Source organism: Schistocerca americana, chromosome 8 (genome assembly GCF_021461395.2).
Source record: "Schistocerca americana isolate TAMUIC-IGC-003095 chromosome 8, iqSchAmer2.1, whole genome shotgun sequence".
Classification (NCBI taxonomy): domain Eukaryota; kingdom Metazoa; phylum Arthropoda; class Insecta; order Orthoptera; family Acrididae; genus Schistocerca; species Schistocerca americana.
The window spans coordinates 237,973,249-237,999,065 of NC_060126.1; the positions used below are offsets into that span (position 1 = coordinate 237,973,249).

Here is a 25,817-nt window from a genome sequence, read left to right on the forward strand (position 1 = left end):
AAGGCCAAACTGTGGCTAAGAGCAGAGATGATTTTCAATGACGTAACATTATGATGGGCACAAGATGCTCTACTTCACTGGCTGCTTCACAATGTAAGTCATGTATAGCCCCCCCCCCCCCCCCTACAATGCTAGACTGTCCAATTCATATAGATGAGAACTGTCCTTACAACATATTCTTTGATCTCTTAATCCTCCTGGTCCCAACATCCACTAGCCCCTACCTGTCACTTATTTCCACATCTGTCCCCACACTTTCCACTTCTCTCCATTAACCTACACTGCCCATCCAAAAAGTTCTGAGACTGATTTTATTCCTGACATTTAAGTGAAATTAGCATATTAACTATGGTAGCAGCTTGAACTAACAATTGTAATGAACGGATGTGCATTCAACCACTCCATTCTGAGCAGGTAGTGTTAAGCAGCAAATGTTCAGCTGTTGTGTGTTGAAGTTTTAGCAGTACAAACCTACCACAAAATGTTGAAATGCAGAAATTCACGAAGGGTCAATGGTTTGATGACATAATTGACATCCAAACCACTGAGACACAAGAGTTGAACAGCAGCCCAAAGAAGGAATTTTCTTACAGTTTCACATGGTTCAGAAAGTTCTATGCAAAAGGGGGGAGACTTTGTGGTACTCCTGAAACATTAAAATCATCAAATTAACTTTTCTCTACTTCTTATTAATCCAAACTCTGAACATTTTGGGCTGGTTGAGTACACAAACGCTATTCTTTCTGTAGTCTCGCCCATCAACATTTCGTTGTGTACCACAGGCAATTTCTCTGGCCTGTGATAGGATGGCTTCACCTGTGCCATACCTACCCCACTGTGTTGCTTTCTTTCCCTCCCAGTTCTTACCCTTTTGTTCCCTCCTCCATTCTGTATCCCTTATTTTACTCTTGTTGCCCTCAGTTACTTCAACTGGATACCCAACGTCACTTTGCTGGTATAGTGTAGCTGGCCAGGACAATTTAGTCGAGCAACCATATGTTCTTATTAGTCCGTCAGCTCTGAGCAAAAACACAGTCCAAAAGCTTTGTGAATATTTCCATCTTGTTTATGTATTTACTGTCCCTCACATCTTGTGGTAGACATGTACAAACATATAGGACCTGATTTACAGTAATTGTATGGTGACTATTTAATACTGTTGGTATTATGTCTTATAAAAAATGAAAGACTGATGGTATTATGTCTTATAAAGAATGACTGTTAAATATTTCCAAATGCATAAGCTTACATGTATGATTGAATTAAAGATTGTCAAAAAGATAAACACACATGGGAGACAGTGCCAGGTGCTGTTCAGTGTCTCAATAATATGGCGATTGGATACACATACCCCTTCGACTACTTGACGTTCAAGAGAGAAACAATTGTGCAGGGTACTAATTACCCATATGCACAAAAAAAAATATTTTGGCACAAGTAATGTGCTCAGTTCAAATATGTTTAAAAACTGAAGTTTTGGCATTTAGGGGAAAAATACCCCACTTATTTTGCGGCTGTGGTAGATATAGTCTTGGGCCTAATTACACAAATTTAAAACTGTGTTATTAAAAAAAAAAAAAAAAACATTCAAGAGAAAATCTTTCAAAACCACGTAAAAATTAACTTTTTCTGTTATTTTATTTACCTTCATCTGTTTACTCACAAATCTGCATCAAACTTTTATGGTTTCGTTGCATTCCAACATTGCTTGGTTCCAGTTGAACTTTCAATAACAAAAGCTTACAAGCAATAAATATTGCTTCCTGATATGACAGACATCTTTGATCAATAAATTGTTACTACAATTCCAATACTGTTTCTTAACAGTTAAAGGTATTCCAGTTAATAAAACATGAGAAGGTTTTTTTTATCTGATGGAATATATTTGTAATGGAAGAAATAGTTATCATATCTTTGAGATAATTACCAAATCATTTTCTGCAAATGGTAGCTCACTCACTATTTCCATTACTGAATGCCAAAGGGTACATGGACTTTAATAAATTTGGTACTTGGTCTAAGTTTATAAATAAGTAAGGAAGCATCTTAAAAAATAAACTGGCTCAACTAACTATAACAATTTTGAAAAGAAGAGAGAAAAAAAACATTTTTCTGACCATCTTAAGTAATACAGCATAACCAATTTTGGGCTTCAAGTTTTCTGCTTATTATCATTTAATACTATCCAAGGTTTTTACATTCAAGCAACTCATCTTTCAGAAAGGAAGTCATCACTGCATAAAGGTGTGCAGCAAAAACACTTACTAAGCAGCAGGAAGATGGGTAGGCATCTGTAATTTGCTTGGTAGTCTAATAAAAAGAGTATGTGCCATGATAGTAATCTGAGAAAACTGGATGTATGATTGCAAATAATCTAAAGCTTTTTAGATGTGCAGGTACATATTTCATAAGGCATAAAAAATTCATATAGGCTATGCATCCCTTTCTATGGCTCAGAAGAGTGTTTTATACTCTAGTGCAGAAGTTTATGACAACATGTAACCACCAGAAAGGAGACAAGAAATTTAAAATACCTAGATATAAAGAAAAAGTAAAAGAATACTGCATTAGCCCCTCCTCTTATAATGTTCCAAATATCTGTTCTGATATATGTGATCTCTAATCTTTAATACAAACAGATCCTGACTATGCTGATATGCAAACTGCTGACAGCTGTCGGTGTAAAGTTACCTAAACACTTTGTTTAAAACATTAGATAAAACAGGATGAGTAGAGTAAGAGAAACAACAGTAGCTCATTTTCTCATAATATACACACAAAAATTTCCATAATTCATAGTGTGGTTACATTAGCGCTAATCATAATTCCTTATCAGTATATTACAGAAGTAGCATTCCCTGGCAGCTTCTGCCCCTTTAATGTACAGCTCGACTCTTTCTACATCCCTGAATGCTCCCCATCTTGACGGGATTCATGAAAGACAAACTGAATGAATGAATAAAAAAAGTTTTCACAACAGAAATACTCAAACTGAAACTATCTTTCAAGTATGCACTGATCTAAATAATTCCACTGGTTTTCATAGATGACTGCCTTATACATATTTGAAATTAGAATTATGAAAATAATAATAGTGTCAGGAAAACTGATTTATTTACGTGCTGAGAAGGATTCCATTCCTAAATTGACAAACTTTTTATTTACTGTTAATATTCTTAGTGTTTGAGGTGATACGAAACCAATTGCTACTCCTGGCAGTACAGCAATGGGATATTTCCTGCATTTAGTAGCACATAAATAAATCTGATTATATACACAACATAAAAATTTGACATCTGACATGAGTAATAGTTGTTTCTATAGTTAAATTAACAGCTGGGGCCAGGTTCATTGGTAGATATGAGATATATAAATGGGTTATCACAATTATGTTTTAGAGACAAACCAATTATGAATACTGCACTTGAACAGGTTTGCATATGATGTCTCATGGCCATGCACAAATTTATTTGTAAATCTTTTAAATCTACATCTACACCCTGCATGCTACCTTACAGTGTGTGGCAGACGGCACATCTGATACCACTATCAGTTCCCCTCTAACATGAAGTAGTTATGGGTTAGCATAAACTTAGCTGCATGTATGAGTGAGGTGATAAGTTTGGAGTCAGTAGTACAGCAGAATATTTAGTGTGTGACAGTGGTAGACCATGGTCTACAGGGTGTTCAGAAACAGTGCAAAAAGCTTGTAAGAGTGTTGGTGGTGAGGTTGTGCTGAGAAATAAATTATGCCTGAAAATTAATCATGGTAAAATGTATCCACCTGTTTGTCACTACAGGTTTTGCACGCTGCAGTATTGGACATGCTACATGACAAAAACCTATGTCTGTATCACATAAAGAAAGTGTACAACTTAATGAAAGAGGACTATCTTTCTTGGAATCAGTATTCCCTGTGGCACTTAAAACAATGCATCGAAATTCCAAATTTCAAAAGGATAGTGTTGTGGACAGGTTAAGTATGTTTCACCAGAGAAAGGCCATTGAGCCCTCGAAACAGCCTCATTTCAAATGACAAAAATGCACATAGCATATATGCGAAATCATATTAGCATAAAATAGGTGTGAACATTTGGGCAGATATAAGAGACTGTTTGTTGGGTACTGTCCTACTTCCTCCTCATTTCCATGGATAGATGTATTTAGCATTGCACAAAAACATCCTTCCATTGTATTTAGAAGACGTTCCTCTAGTAGTCTGTTACGTAATGTGTACCAAGATGATGGTACATCACTGTACTTCGCTGATGGGGTACAGGAGCATTTAGATGCATTGTATCCGCAGAGGCGGATTGGGAAATACGGTCCAGCCCCAGATTTTGCCCTTTTAGATTTTTATCTGTGTGGCCACATGCAGAGATTTGTCAAAGCGACACCAGCAGACATTGTAAAAGAGTGTCTTGTGAGAATAATTTAGGCTTTGATGAAACCAGGGAAACTTCTGAATTCAGAAAACTTGCAGATTTCTTGACACAACAGTGCCATGTGTGCGTTTGGGTTGGAGGAGAACACTAGCAGCTGTTGTGAATAGTTAGTTACTTTTCATTGTTGATTATTTTGTTGTTAAATGAACGACTTGGGAATATTGCTTCATGTTTTTTATTACATTTCTGAGTGTCTACTAACAAGGAGAGGTCCCCAGGGTTGGGATCTCTATTTTGAAAGCACCAGTATTTCGCATGATACATTAGTGCCTTAAGCATAATAGTACTGCCTAGATTGATGATAACTCATTGTTTATGCACAGAAGGTTGTGGGTATGAATCTCAACGGCTGCTTTAACTTTTTTTATTTTTAAATCATCATCAAAATTACTTTGATCACCATGTTTATTCAATTATGTTCTTAAATTTAATTTTTTATTTCTATTCCTTTGTCACATCATTGTAATCACAACATGCACTTTCTCATTTGTTCTCACATGGTGGCTACTCAAACTTAGGGGTGGGGGGAGATGGGAGAGGGGAATACCTGAGAATTCCAGGTGTAAGGAGGAAGATGCTGTCAAGAGGCTCATGATAAAATAATGGTGCGTGGGGGGAAAGGGAGAGGAGGCAGCATACAACATAATGACTTTACTTTCCTCTCAGCTAAGCTACTGTACCTGCCATAAGCTGTATTCTAACTTCAGTTTTTAAACATCAGTAATTTATATGGAATAATACTCATAATTGTTTAAGTATTAATTATTTTAAAATTTGTGATTTATAATACATTATAAAATTCATTTTCAGTGTTAAGTTACAAATGCAGAATATCCTGACATTTTATGAAATTCTTGAACTTCCCTGAGATTTCCCCAAATTTTCCTGATGAAATGTAATTCCCTGAGAATTCCAGATTTTCCAGAAGAATCACCGCCCTGTCTAAATGTTATTTACATTCTTTTTTCATTCATGACCTCTGTTCAAGTGATTTTGATTATTTTTATATATTGTCTATTTCATTTCAGCTGTTTTAACATTTTGTGTTTCTGTCCATTTTACTGCATTTATTATTTCTGTCCCTTATTGTGACTGAATTTAATTTTTCTTATAATTCCGTCTTCCCATTACCTCATCTGCATTATTTTTTCCATAGTACAACAAGAATTTATGTTTCAAATGTTTGACTGACAATTACCCTCTACAACTTTTAACAAAAACTAAAATTCTGATACCACTGCACAGTCTTTATAATTAAATTACTTCATATTTGGGTTTCTGACAAACTGCCCATTTCAAATTTTTCAATATTATGCACAAAGATACCAATAGGTGAAACAATCATAGGAAGAAAAATAGATGCATGAAATGTTAGTATCATGATTAACATTATGCTACAAGGAAGCAGAAATGAAAAACATTACATTTAAAGCAATTAACTGCACACAAATAATGAACAAAAAACTTGAAATCATCTGACAAGATTTGAACCTACAACTTTCTGCATGTTAATGATATCCTTAACCACTACATTATGCCACCACTCTGTGCACTATTATAATAGTACTATTCTTACAGCACTAGGGTATCACATGAAATTCAGAATTGGTAACACATGAAATTATAAATAAAAAATTCAGATTTATTATTATTATTATTATTATTTTTTTCTTTTTTGTGATTACTCGCTAACAAAAGTCCCTCGAATGCATAGAATGTGTCTCGAAACACTGCCTCTGGCAGGCTGCTTGAATTTGTGTGCAAAATGGCCTAATTGGCTAACTCCAATGCTAAATAATTCTGAAATGGCACAATGTATCAGTTTTTTTCCTTGACAATATTTCTCGGCACAACCTGCCCTGCAACACCCTCACAAGCTTTTTCAGAGTATTTATGACTACCCTGTAAAGGCAACATCCACAGTGATCCACATACTAGTAACGTGGAGAAGGTTGCAAAAAGTGGTTTGTGAACTTTATGTGGGAAGGTAGCCCCTGCCCTCCCTTTCACTCACAAGCCCTCTCCAGTCTCCCTCTTCCTATGTTCTATTTCCCCCTTCCAACCCTGTATCATTCTGCTGCTGCCCCTCCACCCCAACCCATGGTCACTAGCCCCTCAACATTTCCTCACCTTTCACCTGTAACCTATCCCACCCAACAACCCATCTCATCAGTCGAGTTGGAGCACCAAATCAATGTAGCCAAGGCCAAAAGAACATGTATGTATCTGAGTTGTCTGCAAAATAAGGTTCCCAAGAACCTGCACTTGCAAGCAACGCTGTTATGCAGGATCCAGCAAAACTGGTGTGTAGCTTGGCTCTGCCTCTCTCATTTCCCGCACTCGTGAGCTATCTGCAACACTAAGTCCTGGCTTGGCAGCTGTTTAAGATGGAAATCCCATTTGTGTCTCACACAAGATGTGAATTTTGCTCTGAGATTCATTTTTTGTGTGCAAACCAGATTGTGGTGGTAGACATTCATTCCCAACTGTGTGAAATCTTCGGACAAACTCGTATGAGCATAAAAATTTGGGCAAATGATATAGAGAATACAAAAATTGAAGTACAGATGTCCACGATGAACACTGTTCTCAACAGCCATGAGTTTTGGATGAAACAACTGTAAAAGTGGGAGAAGCAATACTGAGAGATTGAAGGGTGATGGTTCGGGAGTTCTGCAGGATTATCCCTGATATCAGCAAGATCAGAATTGACAAAATTTTGATGGATCATTTAGGCTATGCCAAGGTTTGTGCAAAGGTGAGTCCTGAGAATGGTTCCGGAAGTCCACAAACTGAAATGTGTGGAAGCAGCTCACAAATTTCTTCAGGCCCACACAGCTGATGGCAAGGAATTCTGGAACTCTATTGTCACTGGAGACGAGACCTGGGTCTACTACACAACACCAGAAATGAAACAACAATCCTGTCAGTGGAAACATCCAGTGTCGCCGAAGCAGCAGAAGTTTAAACAAACACCATCTGCCAGCAAAGTGATGGTGAGAATGCTTTGGGACAGGAAGTGACTATAATTCTGCAAATTCCTAACTGCCAGTACAACAATCAATACAGATAATTACTGTGAAATATTTAAGAACCTTCGCTGCACCGTCTAAAACGAGAGGAATGGCATGTTCATCATGGGAGTGCATTTCCATCAGGACAACACTTGTCCACACATCGACTGTAACGCAACCGATCTCATCAACAGATATGGATGGGATACTGTCACACACCTGCTCTACAGTCCAGACATAGCCCCAATTCTTTCAATCTCTTCCTTGAGTTGAAGAAACACCTGGGTGGGACGCATTTCACAAGCAGAAAGGAGCTGAAAGAAGAGGTTTTAAGACTTCTTCATGGCACAGTGAGAGAGCTCTATGATGAAAGTATACAGAAGATGGTGCACTGCATGCATAAACGCATTGATCTCAAAAATAGGTAAATATCTAAGCTTTCCATACATGTATTATTTAATGCCAATCAACACATTTTTCATTGTGAAAAATAACCGTGAATCTTATTTTGCAGACAACCCTCATATAGGGTGTTTGTATCCCACTCATTACTTTCTATCACCATATTAAAATTGTGATACGATTTGTAGGAACAGAAATCACATGCATTCTACAAAACAAATATATAGCTTGGTTAGATTCACGATAGGGCCACATTCATAATTTTAATCAAACTGTACACACACCAGTTAATTAAATCTGTACTATAGTAGGTTACAAAACAGAAAATAAATACAATTCTCCTTCGGGGGCAAGACAGAAAAGAGAGTGGAAAGTTCATCATTCTGTGTCAAATATGGGAACACTCTCTTTACGGTTGTTCTCAAACAACTAAACTTTTGTTTTTACATGACAAATATCCACAAGAAAACTTATCCAGTCTCATTAAATTTCGGGAACAACAGAATGCTGAATCATTAATGTCGCGAAATCTCTTAACTAAGTTGTGCAAAAACATAATGAAGGCACTCAAGTCAGGAAACATACTTGTGTGTTTTGCTGTCAAAATGAAGTAATAACTTGTCAACTGAGCAGCCATCACCAAAAAGGAAATGATTAGTGGAAAGATGTTTTTTAATGCGGACCAAAACTTGCCGCAGCTGTTTCAGCCCTAATGAATCTGCAAAAACATCACCAGGGCCAACTGTAAAGACTCCCATAACGGAGAAACCACCTGGCAACATCCGAGTGACCTGTAAAACAGCAAACACATAAGTAAACAAGTTAAACACTATTTTCTTCAAATCTCCATTTAAGGCACTACAGTACATTAATACAAAACTTACTTTATGATATTATGAAACAATAAAATGGGTATGCTAATACTAACCTCCTCTCACTAATTTTTCGTTGCTTATTTGTGTGCCCTACATTACTGAACTTCCCATAGCTATCTTTCATGAAACCACTATTGCAACTACCTCTCTTCCTGCTGCACATCTATCACATCTCATATTAGCATAAAAAGGAACAATACACAATTCTGCCAGAACACACAACATAAAGAAAAATGTTAACCATTCCTTGTGTCAATGCACCATGCTTATTAGAGGCAGTCCCAAAGTCAGACATGTTAAAGAAAACTTTTTGGATACAAGTGCTGTAAGAATACAAAAATGTTAGCTGTTGGAGATTTGCACCCTTTTTTGCTTATTGTAGCATACCCCAACGTCCAGGTTACAATGTACACCATATACAGGGTGATTTCAGGAGAAATGTCACATAATTTGTGACGTTGCTGTAATTGTGAAAATAAACCAAAAACGTCCTGTGAACATGTGCCCGAGTTTTGATCATTATGGACGTGGAGCAGGTTGAAGACTACGCACTTCCATGAATGACTGTGAAAACAAGTTGGAATATTATTTACTAAAATGCTGTGTGGGCACTATAGTGGACAGAATACTGGAGGGACAGATGACTGATCACTCCTACAAGAGGTGTTGGGATTCTCCAACAGATAGAAGCACTTGCACCAAGGCAACAACTGCATGCGTACCCAGTGTGCAATTGTGGGTTGACTCAGTGTGCAGTTGTGAGGCCGTGTGCGTGTTATGCATGAGAGTTTAATTGAACAAGTCCATCATGTCCGTGAATATCAACATGAAGCATATGTTCACCCACGAAGATGTATTGTTTGTTTACAGTAGTTATGGTAGTTATGCACATGTGGCTGTGACAGAACATGAGAGACGTTTTCCTGATCAACAAACCCCCTGCGACAGAGAATTTCCCAGGGTTTTTTGAACATTATACAAATCCAAAATACTACCCAGTATACAAGTAACATCAGAATGTGAGGCTGTCGAGTCAGCTGAGGAAAAGGAAGACATTATTGCAATGGTACAACTCAGTCCCATCAAGAATACACGGCACTTAAGCAGTCAACTCTATATTCCACAACTGCAAGTGTGGTGAACTTTACATTCCGAGGGCTTGCACCCATTCCATGTGCAGCCCATGCAACATCTTTGTACATCCAGGTAATTCGGTAAGGAGACTATAATTTTGTGAAATGTTTGCTGTACACAGAGGTGTCATGCAACACACTTTATTTACAGATGAGGCTACATTTGCATGCAATGGTATTAAAAACGCTGACAATTCTCATTCATGGGTGATGGAGAACTCTCTTGACACTAAGGAAACAAGATTCAAAGTTAGGCTGCCAGAGAACAACTGGTGTGGTATGATTGATAACCTGGTGGTAGGGCTTGTGTTCCTGACAAATCACAGGAAAGTCACAGCATACATACATTTGCTGGGACCTGTCTGCACTTCTGGAAGACATAACATTACAGCAACAATGGCAAGTGTACCTGCAATGTGATGGGTCACCAATTTAATGATCAGACATGTAGCCCAGTATCTGAATAACACACTTCCTCAACTGTGGATTGATCATGGCAGACCTATCAACTGGCTTGCCAGATCATCCAACCTAACCCCATTACACTTCTGTTTATGGGGCTAATTGAAGGGCAGGTGTACGCTACGAAGGTGGCTACACATGAAGAACTTGTTGCTCGTATCACCAATGCTGTAGCCCACATTAAAGCCCTTTGAGATGATGTTTGGTGTGCTACACAACACACCTTGGACAAGTACATTGAGATGGGTATGGGACTGTGGAGACCTTTTGAAGGATGGATCAGTCATCTGTCCCACCATTATTCTGTCCACCACAGCATCTACAAAGCATTTCACTAATATTCATCCATGGATGTGTGTCATTTTCAACCCACCCCAGTTCAGTAACAATCGAAAATTGGACACACATTGCTAGGAATTCTTTTAATATTTATTTTCACACATAGAATGACCTCACAAATTATGTGACGTACGTCCTGAATCACCCTGTATCAGAAACACTAAGCAGTAGCCAATCACATAAACATGATGAACAGTCCAGCTAAACTTCCCTCTTCAGGGCAGGTGAGGTATATTCCATGTCTAAGTCACAATTTAACTGCTAATGGATACAACTATTCAGATCTCTCTCGAAGGGGGTAACCATTAATACTGTTCTCAAAAGGCTGTTGTTTACCATTTAATGTGTTTCCTTCGTGAGAGCCATCACATGTTCAGGGAGATATCTTCAATTTATTTTTTGTGATGTGTGCCGAAAGACCACACTCATGGTGTGGGAAATGATGACTGCTGCATGCATAGTGATGGATGTTTTACTTCCATGCCAGGCCATGGTGTTACATGTGAGGATCTGCTGTGGCTGCCGGTCGACTCATGGCAGACTACACATTAATGGAATATACACTGTCTAATAGCAGACTGACAGTAACTGTATTATAATTAAGGAGATAACAGCTTTTTTTCCCCAAAGTAACACCTTCCTTACTAAAGCAGCCACTTAAATTGCAATGGTGTAAGAATAAATAACATTAATCAGTGCAGTACTAGTAGACCCAAAAATAAAGTTTTTCAATTAATGTTAACACTAAATATACAAACATATGCTGAAAACTGGCTCATTCAACATAATTTTGGTAAAAGAATCTATAATCTATGGAACATGCTACTAACTAACTATGCTATCTGTCTTCATTAAAGAATATCTTGACTCACGCTACAGCACTGAAAATTATCCAGCTTGATAGGATCTATGTAATATGATGAATGAATGATTGAATGACAAGAAAAAAAGATTTCAGGAATTACTGCAACCAATCACTGTTTATTACGGTCATGAATAAATAAAAATTGAAGAAAAAATGGAAATTGGTTGCAGTAATTCCTGAAACCTTTAACAAGACAGTCACAGTGTTCCAAATCCAGAGCAGATTAAGGAAAAAAAAAGATTTTAACTCTCATTACAAACAAAAAATTGTTTAGAATGTGATTTAATGTGACCAGCTAACAGTTCAATATTGAATTATTCAATTAGTTTGACATAATATTTGGAATATGTGAAGCTTTTGATACCGCTTCACAAATTCTCACCAAACTGTCCCCTTTCTACCTAACCTATACTTTGGACTATGCTACAGATCAATCTGTCACCACAACCTATATTCTAAAAAATAGTATATAGACAAGGAAATAATAGCAGTGTCATGCTCTCCTTCTGTTAGCACATGCATGGTATCACATGGGACATCACCATTATGTTACAGAACAAAACCACACCCACTATTCACGGGTTTAGATGACTAATGTTGTGTCCCACACTATTTATAAGGGCGTGACAACAGCATTAAGAAAAATCAGTATTTCTAGCAGTGACTGCAGATTGCTTCAATATAATGACACTGTAAAGGCAGCATGGCTCAGCTGATAACTTCCTTTATTCCCTAAAATATTGGGGTTATATTCTGATTTGCTACATTTGGTTAAAATAGTCCTCCATGAATTTGAACAGATCTAATTATGGCAAAATAGAAATTGTGTGTTGTGCCGGTGTGTTTGTACATGGTGGGAATTATGTTTTACTTCCTTAACAGTGAATTTCTTCAAATGTCTTCCACATGTCAACAACAACAATAATAGTTGGACACATACAGGCTACAGTTAACTCATTTTTTACAAACAGACTGACTCTGAATTGACTGATTGGAAAACCATCCTAAAAACTGTAGCCTAAATAATAGTATACAGCTCTACACACATGGAGCAGAATGACAACACAAAATTAGACTCACAAACATCAATGTGGACCATAATTTTTTTATTTATTGCAAGACAGTTACTGTTTTTAACATACAACCGTCTCTAAAATGTACACCAATATATTTCACAAGCTAACATTATGAAACATGTTTCAGCAATAATGTAATAAGTTAACACGTTTTTGTTTCACTTATTCTTACAAGTTCAATGAAATATGTAGTCATCAGAAAATTTACTAAGTAGAAGCCTGCTACTAAGTATTTATTATCACGAATAAGAAGATGATTGTGTGTTTATGGAGCTCAATATGTTAATAACATATTAGTGCACATATTTAAGAACACTGTCTTTCCGAACCACTGCTCGTTGTTTTGTGAATAGTCTTTAAGGAAATTGTCCATATAATAATAATGTTTTAAGCAACAGTGACAATGTTTCCAGACAAAGAACGCGAATTCTGTTAGTACCAAGTGTTCACCCATTTGTTAGTTGGTTACTACAATATAATACCGTTGTCACATTGACATTTTGCCTACCCTATACGGCACACAGCTGCTTTGTTAGAACTTACATGTTTTGCGTGCTCTGCAATCCAATGTTCTTGGAGATCTTTAAATGATTTTATCACAACATGATCGCTCGGTCTCTTTCGTTCATCTTGCGTATCTTCAGTTTCATCCTTATTAGCAGGTCTTGGCGTTCTCGCCAGGTGTATCACATAATCTCGCTGTCCAGATGTCTACGGATAAACATAACCTATACTGCTCAAATATTAAATGTCAACAAACTACAAGCCAAATCTCATTCGCACACACCTGGCCAATAATTAAACCGACTTCATAACAATCTGGTTTGGCAAGTGCCTGAAGATTCGGCAAAATTCCTTCCTCGGCAAGTACTTGTCTTCCCATTCTGTTAGTTACCTATTTCGATGTCTGCATTATGTTTCAAATTGACATACGGATACGGCACTCCATACTTCGTGGCTACGTGGTCTTTGCCGCAGACAGCTTCATGTGCATCTGTGGCATTAATAGCAGCGATATAATAATTGCTGTTTGACAGAAAAACAACTAGAATGCTATGCTGAATCTGGAGACCGCAAGAAGACATTGTGAATATTTGCCAACACCTAGAGACTACAAATATTTACGGCTTAAGAGAAGAATTCCTCAGTCGGATAATAATGTTTTCATTTATTTCTTTATTTTCATTTCCCTAATGAGGGATACGTTCACATCAACAATGTGACTGCACTTCAGCTACGTAAATGTTGTAAGGTCTGTGTAATTTAAACAAACATTAAAATACATTATATTATAAAATATATTATATTATAAAAACAGGCGTACCTGACGTGCTAACGATGATTTTTCATTGCAACGTTGTGTCGTTAATACAAAGCTGGATAACGAGTGAATCGCATAGAGATGACACTGCGGGTTTCAAGACCAACTGTGGTTAAACAGTTGGCTGAATGGTATCACAATGAACGAAGTAGAAATGAAATATAGTGTGGGAGCTGATGTTGGGGGCATGAGAGTAAAAAAATAAATTATCAGATGAGCGATGTGAGAGGGTAAAAGGCACGTTTGCACTGAGCTCAAAATATGTTCTGCAACATGTTCCCAGCTCAGTTTAATGCAGCTCTGTAGTACCGATGTTCGCCAAAATGTTGCCACCATCTGTGTCGGGATAGTTCATCTGTTTTCCGTGTGGTTGGATTCTCTTTTTCTAAACTGGATAGAGAAAAAAAGCAATGTTCACGAACTTACCCCACTCTGCCAGCCTGTGGCTGGTGTGGACAAAAAACAAAATTCACGCAATTATCGCACTCAATCAGACTGAGGAGTGCCTATGGAACGTTAGAAGTTCCAATTACAAAAATACGAAGCTCAAGCGTGACTCTCTCAGAAAAATTGCTGGGGCACTTGGCACCGGCAGCAATGGTGTGGACAAAAATCGTGTCTCACATACCACAGGATAAACGTGAGAAAAGAAAAATAGAAGAAAGAAGGAAATTAGGAAGTGGGACCGACTCACTGTATGAAACTAAGTGGATTTTTTTTTCGATTATTTCCGGCTCCTCGGTTTTCAGGAATCAAATGAAACAAGGGCTACAGTGGACAAAGAGGTAAACAAAATTATGATTGTTCATGTTTTTTTGCATTCAGTACTATGCTACAATATTCAGCTGTAATTATTTTGCCTTGTGGGCTTACAAAGTAATCCGAGAATTTGTTACGTATTTCTTTATATGTGTTTGAAGTTCTCTGTGATTTATTTGGGAGTGTTGTACCTGGCAGAACATACTTTCTTTTGCAACCATTCATATTCAATCACAGGCAACTAAAACAAGTAAGTTTGAGTTCAGTTTCCACAAAACATATCTGAAGAAGATGTGAAAGACGTTGTGAGTCCAGGTGTACCGGTAAGCGTGCGTCATCTTCCGCAAAAATTGTGGAAAACAAGGGTGAAAGAACTGGCGTTTTAACATAGCCGCAAAAATAACGCAGAATGCTCTGCAGCAAAGAAATCAAGGACAACAGGGTTCATTAACCGACTTCAGGGGAGATATGTTGTCAACAAATTGCAAGAGCTGCCCCTACATTTATCTTTTTCCATACCTGTGACTATATGGTGTTCAGAGAGGCATAGTTCATCTGCTCCATCCTCAGTTTGTACATCTTGTGAGCAAACAAAAAGCTCATCTACTTCGTTTTTTAGCCCCCTGATATTCTGATGAAATATTACTAATATTATTTTCCACATTGCTTTTATGAGGAGCTTGTGATATACTAACATTATTTTTCACCGTACTTTTATGAAAATCTTGTTATATTTTAACACCTCTAGTACCTGCCTCTCTGAGCTACTCATTAGGCTTAATTTAATTCAATGCTGAAACATTGGACACTGATCTTAGTCTAAAAAAGACGTACTCCCATGAGTTTCATTGTCCCCCATTAAAGATTTTGCTGTTGTCCCAGCCAGTTTACCCTTCCCTTTGCTATTGCATTGCAGATTATGCCTTGTGAAGTCCCACCTACCAGTAGTGTCAACAGGAACCAAACCTATGCTTTACAAAGTAGACACCCAAAGCAACTGATCTAGCTCCATACTGACCCTCCTGACAGTGCTGTTCAGTTGGGGTCAATCATACTGCGCCATAGGGTGGTGAGGTTTCGGGTTCCGCTGAATAGGTCAGGAGTACACTACACTCAGCTGGCGGCTACACGGGTAGCGGAGGCTGTGTGGCGTGGACTGGGCGCTTTTATAGGTTAGAAGGCCTCGGGAAAGTACGGGGTGGGCTGCAATATCAAAGGATGCATGGCAAATACAGGACGTGCTTGGATCAAGGAACAGTCGGAATTGTAGTTGTAAATTGTTGTAGTTGTGCTGGGAAAGTCCCTGAGCTACAAGCGCTAACAGAAAGCACAGAAGCTGAAATCGTTATAGGTACAGAAAGCTGGCTAAAGCCTGAAATAATTTCTGCAGAAATTTTTACGAAGTCTCAGACGGTGTTCGGGAAAGATAGATTAGGCAGAATTGGTGGTGGAGTGTTTGTGTCTGTCGTAGTGGTTTATCTTGTAGTGAAGTCGAAGTAGATACTCCATGCGAATTGGTGTGGGTGGAGGTTATACTTAACAGCCGAACTAAGTTAATAATTGGCTCCTTCTACTGACCCCCAGACTCCGATGATATAGTTGCTGAACAGTTTAGAGAAAATTTGAGTCTCGTAACAAATAAATACCCCACTCATACGGTTATAGTTGGTGGGGACTTCAACCTTCCCTCGATATGTTGGCAAAAATACTTGTTCAAAACCGGTGGTAGGCAGAAAACATCTTCCAAGATTGTCCTAAATGCTTTCTTCGAAAATTATTTCGAGCAGTTAGTCCACGAACCCACGCGAATTGTAAATGGTTGCGAAAACACACTTGACCTCTTAGCCACAAACAATCCAGAGCTAATAGAGAGCATCATGACTGATACAGGGATTAGTGATCACAAGGTCGTTGTAGCTAGGCTCAATACCGTTTCTTCCAAATCCACCAGAAACAAACGCAAAATAATTTTATTTAAAAAAGCGGATAAAGTGTCACTAGAAGCCTTCCTAAGAGACAATCTCCATTCCTTCCGAACAGACTATGCAAATGTAGACGAGATGTGGCTCAAATTCAAAGATATAGTAGCAACAGCAATTGAGGGATCCATACCTCATAAATTGGTAAGAGATGGAACTGATCCCCCATGGTACACAAAACAGGTCCAAACGCTGTTGCAGAGGCAACGGAAAAAGCATGCGAAGTTCAGAAGAACGCGAAATCCCGAATATTGGCTAAAATTTACAGACGCGCGAAATTTGGCACGGACTTCAATGCGAGATGCCTTCAATAGGTTCCACAATGAAACACTGTCTCGAAATTTGGTGGAAAATCCGAAGAAATTCTGGTCGTATGTAAAGTACACAAGCGGCAAGACGCAGTCAATACCTTCACTGCACAGTGCCGATGGTACTGTTACCGACGACTGTGCCGCTAAAGCGGAGTTATTGAACGCAGTTTTCCGAAATTCCTTCACCAGGGAAGACGAATGGAATATTCCAGAATTTGAAACACGAACAGCTGCTAGCATGAGTTTCTTAGAAGTAGATACCTTAGGGGTTGCGAAGCAACTCAAATCGCTTGATACGGGCAAGTCTTCAGGTCCAGATTGTATACCGATTAGGTACCTTTCAGATTACGCTGATACAATAGCTCCCTACTTAGCAATCATATACAACCGCTCGCTCACCGATAGATCTGTACCTACAAGTTGGAAAATTGCGCAGGTCGCACCAGTGTTTAAGAAGGGTAGTAGGAGTAATCCATCGAACTACAGACCTATATCATTGACGTCGGTTTGCAGTAGGGTTTTGGAGCATGTACTGTATTCAAACATTATGATTCACCTCGAAGGGAATGATCTATTGATACATAATCAGCATGGTTTCAGAAAACATTGCTCTTGTGCAACGCAGCTAGCTCTTTATTCGCACGAAGTAATGGCCACTATCGACAGGGGATCTCAGGTTGATTCCGTATTTCTGGATTTCCGGAAAGCTTTTGACACCATTCCTCACAAGCGACTTCTAATCAAGCTGCGAGCCTATGGGGTATCGTCTCAGTTGTGCGACTGGATTCGTGATTTCCTGTCAGGAAGGTCGCAGTTCGTAGTAATAGATGGCAAATCATCAAGTAAAATTGAAGTGATATCAGGTGTTCCCCAGGGAAGCGTCCTAGGACCTCTGCTGTTCCTCATCTATATAAATGACCTGGGTGACAATCTGAGCAGTTCTCTTAGGTTGTTCGCAGATGATGCTGTAATTTACCATCTAGTAAGGTCATCCGAAGACCAGTATCAGTTGCAAAGCGATTTAGAAAAGATTGCTGTATGGTGTGGCAGGTGGCAGTTGAAGCTAAATAACGAAAAGTGTGAGGTGATCCACATGAGTTCCAAAAGAAATCCGTTGGAATTCGATTACTTGATAAATAGTACAATTCTCAAGGCTGTCAATTCCACTCAGTACCTGGGTGTTAAAATTACGAACAACTTCAGTTGGAAAGACCACATAGATAATATTGTGGAGAAGGCGAGCCAAAAGTTGCGTTTCATTGGCAGGACACTTAGAAGATGCAACAAGTCCACTAAAGAGGCAGCTTACACTACACTCGTTCGTCCTCTGTTAGAATATTGCTGCGCGGTGTGGGATCCTTACCAGGTGGGATTGATGGAGGACATTGAAAGGGTGCAAAAAAGGGCAGCTCGTTTTGTATTATCACGTAATAGGGGAGAGAGTGTGGCAGATATAATACGCGAGTTGGGATGGAAGTAATTAAAGCAAAGACCTTTTTCGTCACGGCGAGATCTATTTACGAAATTTCAGTCACTAACTTTCTCTTACGAATGCGAAAATATTTTGTTGAGCCCAACCTACATAGGTAGGAATGATCATCAAAATAAAATAAGAGAAATCAGAACTCGAACAGAAAGGTTTAGGTGTTCGTTTTTCCCGTGCGCTGTTCGGGAGTGGAATGGTAGAGATATAGTATGATTGTGGTTTGACGAACCCTCTGCCAAGCACTTAAATGTGAATTGCAGAGTAGTCATGTAGATGTAGATGTAGAAAGCAGGAACAAAGCCAGCATTGGTATGGTTCGTTGTAGATGCCATTTTTCCCAGGTCACACAATATTGTAGTCCTGATCCCTATCACTACATCTTCTACAATATGTTTTTGTCAACTAGCAAAGTCTTTGTCTTTTTCTTCGACTGTTCATTTCATTGAGTATTATTAACATGTCATTAATTTTTCATCTTCACTTGTCATAGCGTAGATCTTGATGGGAATACATAATGTGCAATGTTTGCTGCTAGTTCAGTGTAGCAGACAATGTGATTACATATGTACAAATGTTTTTTTGTTAAGTGGGGGTGGGTCATGAACAACAAATACATTGCCAATGTGTTGGTGTAGCAAGTTGCAAGCAGTGTTGCCAATAGAAACATCCCTTTAAGTTCAGCATAAACCATAGGATGTGGCTGTATTTTTAATTGTGGAGAGTGGGATAGAGTATGGTGTGTGGGGTATGATGAAAGTGGAATTAAACAGGGATATCCAGTTGTATGGAGACTACATGAGAGTGTTTAAGGAGGATGTGGCAGCTGGATTCAGTTGAAAAGAATGGTTGTCCAGCCAGTGCAATATGTTTAGGGATAGTGATAAGAAAGTGGATAACATGCAATATCCAAAAATATCACTTATGTATTATATATTTATCTTCATTAAAGCTACAGAAAACTAGCATACAGCAAATAACATCGATCAGATACTTGTGCAGTTCAGTTTACTGGAGCAAAAAGCTAACTACCAGTACAGGAGTAAATGGAACAGTCATAGTAAATGGAACAGTAATCAGTCAAAGAAGTAGGGTATTTACGGTTAAAGTTCAGAGTGGTAGTGTGATCCTTGTAGCGTATTGCAATTTGCAGTGCTATAACTCAAACCATTCTGGTATAATGAGTTTGCACTGTGTTTTAAACTGGGCTGGTCCTGATACGTTTATTTACCTATGTGATTACCAGTGCATGTTGAATAAGATGGGATAAGAGATTGCTACTTGTGATGAGGCAGCTGTTTTGCTCCAGCCAAGATGCAGGTTGATATTGCAGCTGTGGCGTTACAGGAAGTTGTTAGGGCATAGTGGTATGGTGATAGACTGGATGGAATGATCACTTCACATTTTATGGGAGGAGTTTTTTAGCTCGAAGTATTGTTCTAAAATGCTGTGTTTCTTACACTCTCGATTATGTAAGGCATGGCTTACAGTTGCATGGTTCTTTTGTACAAAATTTTCTACTGTGTTGACTGATCAGTGGAATGAAATATGTGATAGCAAGATGTTTCATGTGGTGCATGGTTTGGCACACACTATGAAGCTGACCATGATTATGCAGGTGTAGAGGAGCCTGCCCTATCCATGACATTTTTCAAATTAGGCTAATTGACAGCTTTGGGAGATCCAGTCCTAACAAAACTCTACCATCTGGTGAGGAAGATGTATGAGACAGGCGAAATACCCTCAGACTTCAAGAAGAATATAATAATTCCAATCCCAAAGAAAGCAGGTGTTGACAGATGTGAAAATTACCGAACTATCATTTTAATACGTCATAGCTGCAAAATACTAACGCGAATTCTTCACAGACGAATGGAAAAACTGGTAGAAGCCGACCTCAGGGAAGATCAGTTTGGATTCCGTAGAAATATTGGAACATGTGAGGCAATACTGACCCTACAACTTATCTTAGAAGAAAGATTAAGGAAAGGCAAACCTACGTTTCTAGCATTTGTAGACTTAGAGAAAGCTTTTGACAATGTTGACTGGAATACTCTCTTTCAAATTCTAAAGGTGGCAGGGGTAAAATACAGGGAGCGAAAGGCTATTTACAATTTGTACAGAAACCAGATGGCAGTTATAAGAATTGAGGGACATGAAAGGGAAGGAGTGGTTGGGAAGGGAGTGAGACAGGGTTGTAGCCTCTCCCTGATATTATTCAATCTCTATATTGAGCAAGCAGTGAAGGAATCAAAAGAAAAGTTCAGAGTAGGTATTAAAATCCCTGGAGAAAAAATAAAGACTTTGAGGTTCGCCGATGACATTGTAATTCTATCAGAGACAGCAAAGGACTTGGAAGAGCAGTTGAACGGAATGGATAGTGTCTTGAAAGGAGGATATAAGATGAACATCAACAAAAGCTAAACGAGGATAATGGATTGTAGTCGAGTTAACTCGGGTGATGCTGAGGAAATTAGATAAGGGAATGAGACACTTAAAGTAGTAAATGAGTTTTGCTATTTGGGGAGCAAAATAACTGATGATGGTCAAAGTAGAGAGGATATAAAATGTAGACTGGCAATGGCAAGGAAAGCGTTTCTGAAGAAGAGAAATTTGTTAACATCGAGTATAGATTTAAGTGTCAGGAAGTCATTTCTGAAAGTATTTGTATGGAGTGTAGTCATGTATGGAAGTGAACCATGGACGATAAATGTTTTGGACAAGAAGAGAATAGAAGCTTTCGAAATGTGGTGCTACAGAAGAATGCTGAAGATAAGGTGGGTAGATCACATAACTAATGAGGAGGTATTGAATAGGATTGGGGAGAAGAGAAGTTTGTGGCACAACTTGACTAGAAGAAGGGATTGGTTGGTAGGACATGTTCTGAGGCATCAAGGGATCACCAATTTAGTATTGGAGGGCAGCGTGGAGGGTAAAAATCGTAGAGGGAGACCAAGAGATGAATACACTAAGCAGATTCAGAAGGACGTAGGTTGCAGTAGGTACTGGGAGATGAAGAAGCTTGCACAGGATGGAGTAGCTTGGAGAGCTGCGTCAAACCAGTCTCTGGACTGAAGACCACAACAACAACAACAATCCTAATTTTCAGCGAAGATAAAATTTATGTTGCAGTAGCTGATGTTGCTGTTGAGTAATGTTGTTGAAGTGATGTTTGTAATAGAAATGCATCAAATACTGATTAAGTGTCAGCTACAACAGAAAAGCATATGAATTTGAATAAGATAACATAAAGAGTGGAAATGTGGCAGGTTAAGAGGGAAGAATGGTTGGGATAGACAATAGGGGTGAAGGTATATTTGGTGACAGGAGAAGAGTAGGGCTTCTGAATGATCATGCAAGCATTCTAAAACCAATTCTGGAAATTCAGTTCTGGCTCCCAGTATTCCACTTCGACAACTGATTCTTGCTCACACTTATGGGGTGACAATTATTAATCTATATGAAAAAACGTAAATTAGCTACAAACTATGGCGTGCATACACTTTATTCAACATGTAAACATCACTATAGATATTCATATTTGGGTTACGACATGTTCGATATGCCCACCATCATTGGAAATGATGTTGCGCAGAAGAATATAGAAATTATTCATGACCAATTGAAGTGTCGGAATATCAGTGTTGTCAATGATCTTCTGAGTGGCTATTTTCAGCTCAGCAGTTGTTTTATGGTTATTTCTGTCTTTAATATAGCCCCACAAAAAGGAGTCGCACGTGTTCATAACTGGAGGATATGGCGGCCAATTGAGGCCCACGCCAGTGGCCTCTGGGTACCCCACAGACAAAATGCGATCCCTAAAATGCTCCTCCAGGACATCGAACACTCTCCTGCTTTGACTGGGTCGAGCTCCGTTTTGCATGAACCACATATTGTCGAAATCAGGCTCACTTTGTATAGTGGGGTTGAAATCATTTTCCAGAACCTTCACATGCACTTCGGTACTCATTATGACATTAAGGAATATTACAATGATTATTCCGTGACTGGACATTGTGCACCACACATTCACCTGTTGAGGGTGAAGAGACTTCTTGATCACAAAATGCGAATACTCAGCCCCCCCAAATGCGCCAGTTTTCCTTACTGTCAAACCTATCCAAACGAAAGTGGCTGACAACAACAAGGCACATGCACATGCACATACTAATTTCAATCATCCCCTGCGGATAACCGGGTAGATTTAATGTTCTAACGCAAACTGTTCAGAAGTTATGACGATTTTATTTCCTATAGTTCAATAAATGTCACCCCGTAAATGTACAGCCGTTTTTGGGATGTGCTTGGGTTGCCAGGTTTCGTCTTGTTCTAAAAAAAATTCGACTAATGTGGATGGAGTGACTTTTTATATAATGAAGGAGAAGCAAAAACATTAGATTGAGCATAAAGCTATCTATACCAATAATATCTTACTGAAGAGAAATAGCGATTGTGCTGGCTAAAACAGAAACTGGAACAGTTGTTTTCCAAAAGCCATATTTCACTGGACTAGCAAATCTGCTTCAAGATTAACATGTACACAAGACAGAGAAAAACGACTTTCTCGACTTTCAGGAGTTGTGTCGCATGTAAACGTAGTGACTGCATAATGTTGTGGATTGCAAAGTCCAAGAAACTACTGTAGGTTCATGTCGAATTATATGCAAATTTTTTTCATGTTAGTGTTGTAGTGGGACCTTTTTATGAATGTAATATCAGTACATTCTGCAAAATTCGGTGTTATTTACGCTTTCGTCTGATTAGAAAACGAGGACTGAAATAAGTATTTGGCTACTTATTTCCAAATATGTGGTGATTTCCAAGTGTGTGGTTAGTCAGAACCCTAACAAGACAGCTTTAATTGCTACAAGTGAAACAAGTGAAACAAGGAGCAATGACATTCATAGTCTTCCTTGTCTGAAATATTTGGCTATTTATTTCCTAGCTTGTGCAATGATCATGAAGAGGCCCGTAATTCATATGTTACAATCAACGACACTTCCGGTTGGTATATTTCTGCTGCTAGTGACATGTCAGAAAAATGGAGGAAGGACAGAGACTGAAATCCCATAAAACTATAGAGAAATTATCACGAATTAAAAAACGAAGATTAAAATTTTATGGACATGTTCAAAGACTCCCAATAACGAGGGTTACACATAAGACAGAGAAAAAACATGCCATGGGCCCAACAAGTTAAGAAGGATATCAGGAGAGCTTAGATAGGAAGCCATATGGAAGAGCAGGAAAACGAAACTAAAACCACTCCATGATTCAACAATGTGTGAAAATAATAGTGATAAACATAATAATAATAATAATAATAATAATGTGGTACTACACTAAACATTCCAGTTTATTATGAACATGTCTTTACTCAGATCAGTTGTCATTGTCAAATTTACAATCATAATATAACTTACTTGATAAAAAGTAAAGAAAAACCGCAATGAGTGGTTTAGTGTCTTAGTTAAACATGTTTACTGTATTTGCCTATGTTTTAATAAAAGAAAAAAAGTCAAGAATTCACAGTAAATTGCTATTTTATGGTGTTTTGAAATATTCTTCATCTGAGAAAAGAACTCTTTAAAACTAGTATTGTTACTGAATAACCTGAAAATAAATCATTTGCAAAGTAATCTGTGTTGATCAAACTTTATATTTTTGCAACAAGTCATCGGTGCAGGCCAAGTCAAAATGATCAAAACACAGTTTTAAATAAGAATGACTAAATCCTGCATGTGCTAATAGAACAAATTTTTGTGTCAACTTGAGCCTTCGATACTGCCCATAAGTTTTTAGTCTTGATATCGTTAGTGACATCATTCATTAACAAGGTGATGCTGCTAATTGTGCAGACATTAAACATATATTTGGTCGTCCTAAAAGCTATCAAAAACAGTGATTTCAATTTACGTGAACTTTGAATTATTTATGAATAAATTTTCCTTTCGAAAATAAAACCTCTGGCCATTGTGCTAGTTCTGGTGGCAGGTTGAATCATAGTTTCTGTGTTATAGTGATATAACATTTTAATCCATTTTTGTATTTCCTTGTTTTATTATTCTGTTTTGTTGGCTTCTGATCCAACACTCAAGTTTTTGCAACATGGAGCCTTCAGTAATGTTTAATATTTATATGTTGTGGCAGGAAATGGAAGTTCAGGAGTCGACTATTAAATATGTGTAAAGTTAGATGTAACCAGAGAATATTTTTTATGCCTTGTATGTTGTGTCCATATGCATTTTAGGAAGGTATCGTCTGAGTGATCATGCAGCAGTTACATATGGAGACGTTATCCTGATAATTTTTAGCACTCAGTCTGGCATAGCAGCTGGTTTGAGAGATGGATGCCGTCTCCCTCTTGTAGTGATGGTAACATATTACTTTTATTATGAGTTCTCTGTAACATATATGCCATGCTCAAAACTAGTGCTCGTGAACGAAGGGTAATAGATTGGTTTTGTATGAAGGTATGAGTAATACGAATATGTTGTGCTTTGTTTACTTGTGGGGTGGCGGGTTGGTTATCATAATAATCATCGTGAGTCATTGGAGGAAATTGAAATTATAGTAAATATTGTTTGCCGTCTTTTACGAGGGCCTGGTAACTATTTCTGTGGTCAGCCAGAAAGCGATGGAGAACATACTGACCATAGTTCCCAGTCTGCAAGTCCACATTCTTGTCCAGGCCACTAAAATAAATGTCTCTATTCTCTATTTGCTCAGAAGGATCAGGATTGTGATTGTAAATGAAGATTTTGAATTCTAATTGATACATATATTTGGTAAAGTTCCACATGCACTACACTGTAATGTTCATTATGTTCATTCTGACAGTAAATCTCTCTATCATATACAGCATTATCAGGAGTTCAGAGGCGACCCCTGTGTCAATTTCCTACTAAATTGTCTCGCCCTGACCACTGATAGTCAAAAGTAAATGGTAGCCACAAAAGTGGAAAATAATTGTCACCACTTGCCATGCGGATTTGTTAATATTACAGGCGGCACACTAACAGTTACTTTTACGAAATCTAAGCGATCCAGGAAGGTGTACAGTCCTCGCGAGTTTACTACCTATTATTACTGAAAATAATAAGAGTTTTGCAACAGCCTGTTTCTGACATCATCGGAGGCAGCGCGCACTCCGGCATTTGACTGACGCAGATCTTACGATGGCTGGGTGTGAAGTGAAGCCTCGTCTAGACACACAATATTTAATTACAATGTTATGAATCAATTTCGAATCTTCACAATTTTTGCATACATGTAGGTAAGTTGGTTAAAATCACAGAAAAAGTTTTAGCTCACTTGAATTAAAACTTTGCCTTCTAGAATTTTTAGAACGGA

The 25,817-nt window shown here is 38.2% G+C and overlaps 1 protein-coding gene across 1 annotated transcript in view; it reads right to left on the reverse strand.

Annotated features, from left to right (window-relative positions):
- The window catches only part of LOC124544983 (protein odr-4 homolog), a 46,400-nt gene extending 32,803 nt beyond the window's left edge, over positions 1-13,597 (reverse strand). The window contains exons 1-3 of the mRNA XM_047123732.1: positions 13,399-13,597; positions 13,155-13,322; positions 8,447-8,652 (exon numbers count right to left, since the gene is read on the reverse strand). Of these exons, the coding sequence (XP_046979688.1) occupies positions 8,447-8,652; positions 13,155-13,322; positions 13,399-13,494 (470 nt within the window). The 5' untranslated portion in view covers positions 13,495-13,597. The remainder of the gene's footprint in view (positions 1-8,446; positions 8,653-13,154; positions 13,323-13,398) is intronic.
- Between the last annotated feature and the right edge of the window lie 12,220 nt (positions 13,598-25,817).